The 6,877-nt window shown below is 44.4% G+C and overlaps 1 protein-coding gene across 1 annotated transcript; it reads left to right on the forward strand.

The window, feature by feature from the left end:
• Positions 1-1,499: 1,499 nt before the first annotated feature.
• Positions 1,500-4,705, forward strand: NLRP10 (NLR family pyrin domain containing 10; the record flags this gene model as incomplete). Its single annotated transcript, XM_008062642.2, has 2 exons — positions 1,500-1,806; positions 2,991-4,705. Coding segments are annotated over 2 exons (2,022 nt in total), but the record flags the coding sequence as incomplete, so codon positions are not given.
• Positions 4,706-6,877: the final 2,172 nt, after the last annotated feature.

Below are 6,877 nucleotides of genomic sequence, written 5' to 3' on the forward strand. Positions count from 1 at the left end.
TCCAGGCCAGTTGACCATCTTTCTCCTGGGAATTTGATTTTCTCTTTGTTTGGATTCCTGTTTCATGGAGTTTTGTCTTCTTCCTTTTTCATTCTCCAGTAGTTTCATCAGTTTAAGGAAATAGTGCAGTGATCGAGGATGTGGTGGCGATAGTGCTCTAATTCTTTTTGTCTCTCTAGTCAAACTGCCCCAGCCTGGATTGGGGTCAAGTTGTAGAGGAGGGCTGGTGGTTTCAGGAAGGGAGATGGAAAGTCTGGTGAGCTCTTTTTCTCTTGTTGACAGAACAGGTCTTGCTTTCAGCCTCTCCCTTGTTTATCAACTTTAATATATAGAAGAATGGTGAATCAGAGGGAATGTGTTCTCAGGACCTCTTGGGAGTGTGCCATGGCTTAGGTCACTCATATTTGATCAGAATACAACTTTTAAAATATTTTACAGAGTTTGACATCTTTCGTTAACACATGTCACCTGACAAAAAGGTGATGTTGGGTGGGGTACAGTGTGTTGTTCTGTGGTTTCTTTGATATCTCCATAGAAAAGAATTTCAAAGTGAGTCTGAAATATAGTTTAAGAAAGAAATTATTAGAAAGAAAAGGGGCATACTCAAGGAGAATTATGGGTGCTTTAAGAGAAAAGGCACGTGCTTTTTTTTGAAGAATGTGACCTCATTCTTCTAAATATTAAAGTTGATAAACGAGAGAGGCTGAAAACAAGACCTGTTCTGTCATCAAGAGAAAAAGAGCTCAGCAGACTTCCCATATCCCTTCCTGAAACCGCCAGCCCTTCTCTACAACTTGACCCCCCAGGCTGGGGCAGTTTGACTAGAGAGACAAAAAAGTTAGAGTGCTATTGCCACCACATCCTCAATCACTGCACTATTTCCTTAAACTGATGAAACTATTGGAGAATGAAAGCTTTATATAATTTTACTACAATGATTAAGCCAACCATGAGTTAAGAGCAGAGGGTTGCAGGTATCTCTGGTTATAAGTTTTGATTACCATCTCTCAACCTTTAAGGTCATAAGGACCTTCTAAACGTTCCTGTTTAACTAGATTTGGACTTTTCTTAGACCATCGTGTCTGTGTTTTGGGTGATTCTCTATTGTTTCTGTGATTTACTGCACTGGTAGTTCTATATACCAAATTGCAAGAGGGTCAGTTCTGATATGCCTGGATGACTGGGTGAATGTTGTATGTGGATAAGAAAGATGTCTGAACACTTACCCTATTTTAATTTAGACCTGCATAAGAGAACCTGTCTGACTGCTTCTAAACTATGTTAACCATGACTGCCTCAAAGGAGAAGGAGAATGACTAGTAAAATTCCCCTGCTGTTTCATCTGCCCATCTTTCTTGGCACTTTGCATATACTTCATCTCTCCCTGGACTCTGCTCTGCAGCTTGCCAAAGAAAACACGTGTGCTAAGGTGCCTTCAGGCTGTTGTCCTCTCAACATGGGCCTCTCTTCTCACCTCCTTTTCTAGGTCTCTGGTGTGAACTCGACCTTTCATTCTAATCACCATGGCCCCCACCCAAAACCCCCGGGAGGCATTGCTCTGGGCCTTGAGTGACCTTGAGGAGAAAGATTTCAAGATATTAAAATTCCACTTACGGAATATGACCCCACCTGATGGCCAGCCCCACCTGGCCCGAGGGGAGCTGGAGGGCTTGAGCCAAGTCGATCTGGCACATCTGTTGATTTTAAAGTATGGAGAACAGGATGCTGTGAGAGTGGTGCTCAAGGGCTTGAAGATCATGAACTTGTTGGAACTTGTGGACCAGCTCAGTCACATTAGTCTGCATGGTGAGTGTGGAGGGGAAAAAGAAGAGGGCAGAATGGCACTGGGTCACCTCCTCCCATGACATTTTCAGGAATGTCCATACTCTATAACTTATGCTTTTTGTCACCTTGCCTTTGCCTGAGAGTCCCCCGTGCCCCAGGGTCCTGGGTGATCTCCAGCTGAGGGTCCCAACAACTCTCAGGTGGGGGGCCTGAGCTGAAAGCAGGGATTTATTTGAAGAAAGACTTGTCTTTATTCTCTTTCTCCTAAACTCTTGTTGCAGTGCCAGAGAAGGGGAGAGCATGAAGAAAGGGGCTTAGAGATTGGAGAGGGTATTGGGGAAGGGATTTCCACCAACCAGAATAAATTACATTAGGGTGTGGGGGTCAGACCTATCCCTTGCTGCTTCTGCCAAGCAGCTCATGCTTCTCACAGTCTTCTGTGTCCCTAATCTCTCAAGGAGTCACCCTGGAGAGTAGGGGAACATGAAACTTTAATGGCCTTCTATTCACTCTTGTAGGTCCCCAGGAAGAGGAAGGGATCTTCCAGTGCCAGTGCTCCCTCCCATAGACTACTTTTATGCCTGAAAGTTCCTCTGCTATAAAAAATGAGAGGGCTTTGTTGAGTCAAAGTCATGGCTCTCGCTCAGAAGCTGGTTATCTTTAGTATCGGGCCTGTCCTTTCTTAAGAACAGGCTTGTCTTATTCGGTTTTGTATTGCTATAAAATAATACTTGAGGCTGGGTAACTTATAAAGAAAAGAGCTTTATTTGGCTCATGGTTTTGCAGGCTGTACAAGAAGCAAGGCGCTGGAATCTACTTTTTAAAAATACATTTCAATAGCTTCAGGGGTACCAGTGATGCATTGTATAGTGGTGAAGACGTCTGGGTTTTACGTGTATCTGTCATACTCCCTAATGAGCTTCTGGGAAGTCTCAGAAAGTTTTCAATCATGGATGAAGGTGAAGGGGGAGCAAGTGTGTCACGTGGTGAGAGAGGAAAATGCAAGGGGAGCAGGTTTCAAGCTCTTTTAAATGAGCTAAGAGTGAGAACCCAGTCATTGCTACAGGAAGGACACCAAGACATTCAAGAGGGATCCACCCTCATGACCCAAACATATTTCACTAGGTCCTACCTCCCACACTGGGGCTCACATTTCAGCATGAGATTTCCATTTCACCATTTAACACCTCATCTATCTGGCTCAGATTACAGAGAAATATACCGAGAACATATGCGCTGCCTGGAGGAACTGCAAGAAGGGGGAGTCAATGGCTGCTATAACCAGCTGCTCCTGGTGGCCCGGCCAAGCTCAGAGGACCCTGAATCACCTGCCTGCCCCATTCCGGAGCAGGAGCTGGACTCTGTCATGGTGGAGACTCTATTTGGTTCGAGGGAAAAGCCCTGCCCGGCTCCATCCTTAGTGGTGCTCCAGGGGTCTGCTGGCACTGGAAAGACAACTCTGGTCAGAAAAATGGTGCTTGACTGGGCCACGGGTACCCTATACCCAGGCCATTTTGATTATGTCTTTTATGTGAGCTGCAAAGAAGTGGTCCTGCTGCCAGAGAGCACACTGGACCAGCTTCTCTTCTGGTGCTGCGGGGACAGTCAAGCCCCTGTTAGAGAGATTGTGAGGCAGCCAGAGCGGCTCCTCTTTATCCTGGATGGCTTTGATGAGCTGCAGAGGCCCTATGAAGAAAATTGGAAGAAGAGGGGGTCGAATCCCAAGGATGACTTGCTGTACCTTCTAATTAGGAGACATATCCTTTCTACATGCTCCCTTCTCATTACCACCCGGCCCCTGGCTTTGCAGAATCTGAAGCCCTTGCTGGATAAAGCGTGCCACATCCATGTCCTAGGCTTCTCTGAAGAGGAGAGGTGGAGGTATATCAACGCCTATTTTACAAATGAGGAGCAAGCCAGAGATGCCTTTGCCATTGTACAAAAAAATGCTTTTCTCTACAAAGCGTGTCAGGTTCCAGGAATTTGCTGGGTGGTCTGCTCCTGGCTGAAGGGGCAGATGGAGAGAGGCAAGGAAGTCTTAGAGACACCCAGGACCAGCACTGACATCTTCATGGCTTATGTCTCCACCTTCCTGCCACCCAATGATGATGCAGGCTGCTCCCAGCTTTCCCGGCACAGGGTCCTGCAGAGTCTATGTTCCCTGGCAGCTGAGGGGATCCAGCACCAGAGGTTTCTGTTTGAAGAAGCTGAGCTCAGGAAACACAATTTAGATGGCTCCAAGCTTGCAGCTTTCCTGTGCAGCAACGATTATCAAAAGGGACTTGACATCAAGAAGTTCTACAGTTTCCGCCACATCAGCTTCCAGGAATTTTTTCATGCGATGTTCTATCTGGTGAAAGAGGACCAGAGACAGCTGAGGGAAGAGTCCTGCAGAGAAGTAAAAAGGCTGTTGGAGGTAACAGAACAGAAAGAAGACGAGGAGATGACACTCAGTTTACACTTTTTATTGGATGTACTGAAAAAAGAGAGCTCCACGAATTTGGAGCTTCAGTTCTGTTTCAAGATTTCACCCTGTATAATGCAAGATCTGAAGCATCTTAAAGCACAGGTGGAATCTATGAAGCATAACAGGACTTGGGATTTGGAATTCTCCTTGTATGAGTCTAAAAAGAAGAATATGGTAAGAAGTGTTCAGATGAGTAGCGCGTTGTTCAAGGTGAAACATTCAAATGAAAGGAAATCTCATAGCAGGAATGGATTTCATGTTAAAACCAGCTTGAGTCATGGACAGAAAGAGGAGCAAAAATGTCTTTTTGTGTGCAAAAGAAATATAGCAGGAACACCAAAGGAGGCCTCTAATGGAAAAGGTGGAGGAACAGAGGAACTAGAAGACGATGTTGGGAGCAGTGGGATGGGAAGCAGAAAATGGGACAATAGCACAGATGGGTCAAAAGAATGAGGGGCAGAGGAAAAGGAGGTTGGGGAAAGACAGACAGAGAGTAAAAAAGGATGGAGAGATGAGAAATCAGATTAATAGGTACTAGGAATGTAGGACAGAGGAACAAATAAAAAAGATAATTGCATTGCAGAAGATTAGAAGACTTGGAACATAGGACCTGGGCAAAGGCCATGCGTGTGAGACCTTCAACACGCAACAATCTCATTCACCACCAAGAGCTCAAGTTCAGTTATTTAGCACCCTTCCCCTTGGAAGCTTTTTATAACCTCCAGTAGGGTAGAGTCCAGTTTCAGGACAATGAAAGGAAATATCATACTGTGGCATGATGGAATGTTCCTTTGACTCTGTATTTGTGATCAATTGTTGTTTAAATAAAAAAGTAACTTCTCAGTCCTTCTAGAAACGTCTAGAATTTCCCTGTGTTGGAAGTGAGTCTTGGTTTGTCACAGACCTGACTGTCAGTCTTGGAAACTGTACTGTGACTTGATTTATCTCTATATTAATAATAACATGTCATTGTTATCCCCAGCTGTGCCATTCACCAATTTCTTTTTGGAGAGAGCAATCCATTCCAAATCATAATCTCTTTTTCTGCTTGGGTTCCCTTTAGTATAGAAAAGAAGAAAAGTAAGAAATAAAGAATTCTAGTTGTAGGTATGGTCAGTTCCCCACCTTAATTTCATAGATGAGGAAATTGAGATCCAGTCAGGAGACCCATGAATTTCCAGTATCCCTCAGAGAGATCTCTCAGTTCCCACCTCTCAGCTAACAGAGTAGAGACCCACAAAGACTCTTCGCAGGTGCCTTAAAACTGCCTCTGCCCCTGTGGTTGTTGCTGGCTCCAATGCAGCTGAGAGTGGGACACTCAGTGTTTCACAGAAAGGCTACAGACACTCTTCTTTTTGTTTTTCACACGTTTTTATTGCAAGTTGATCCCACACGTACCAATTCCAGCAATCTGCCAGGCATGCCCAGATGTCTGAATCCAAGGGAACTCAGCCTTGAGTGGTCAACTTGGGATTCCATGATACTAATTATTATTAACTATTCTTCACACAAGATTGGATGGTTTGACATTAGATAATTGTATATATGGCATGTTGAACTCATGATCTGTGTGCATATACAGAATATATATAAGAAACAGTATGTGTGTGCATGGACTTATATAAAGAGAAATTTGTATTGGATTATGAAGAGGCTGGTTGGTACCTATTGAGCTGGGCTGTGCTGCCTTCTAAAAGGCTTGGACCATCTCAGCAGACCAACTCCTGAAAGACCTAAAGAATTTGGGAACAGTGAAACATGCCCAGCCATATCCTTGCATTTTCAAAGGACCAAGGAGAATTTAACATTAAAGTTTAGATATGTTATTCACATTCAATTCAAACTAGCTTAAGCAAAAATTAAAGGTCCATTTTATTGATTGTAACAAAAATCTCCTGATTTTTAATTCTTGGTCTTGGCAGCTCTTTCTAACAATACCATCAGGGCCTTCACTCTCTCTCCTCTCTGCTGTTCTTTTCATAGTTGCTGTCTCAGAAAGCCACCCTTGTGTGTCAGACAAGATGGCAATAAAAGGCATCAGCTTAAACCATCCTTACAGTACACAATCCAAAAGGAAGATAACAGTCTTTACTAATAGCCCTAGCAGAGAAGTTGGGGGAGGATGCTGACCTGACCATTGGTATGTGCCAAGCCTTAAGCAATCACGGTGGTCTGAAAGATGAACTTCTCTGACTGGCTTGGCCTGGGCCATGTGGCCTAGGTCACATGGCCACTTCCTCTAGATCATATGGCCATACTCCAGGACTGGGTGAGAAAGGATCAATATCTTCTAAAACACAGGGAATGGGAGAATGATTTCCCAAAGAAAGGGCTTCTGGGCAGGTTAGTATGTTATACAGATAAATTATGGCTTGGGTTTGGGGTTCCCTGAAGGGACTGGGTAGGAGAGGCAATGGATCTCTGCATGTAAAAATCTGAAAAATGGACCACAAAGCCTAGTGATTAGAGGGAACAGGGATTCCAGGTGTATAGAGAGGCTGGACCCACTTGTTTCTTCTTAGCCTCCTTTTGGAGGTGGGATGAGGAACATTCACCATGGGAAAGAAAAGGATATAGTTAGAAGGAAGGAACGCCGCCCCTAGGAGGCAGCTGTGGGAACACCTT

This window comes from Carlito syrichta, unplaced genomic scaffold (assembly GCF_000164805.1).
Source record: "Carlito syrichta isolate Samal-C Ts95f unplaced genomic scaffold, Tarsius_syrichta-2.0.1 Scaffold305775, whole genome shotgun sequence".
NCBI classification, from domain to species: domain Eukaryota; kingdom Metazoa; phylum Chordata; class Mammalia; order Primates; family Tarsiidae; genus Carlito; species Carlito syrichta.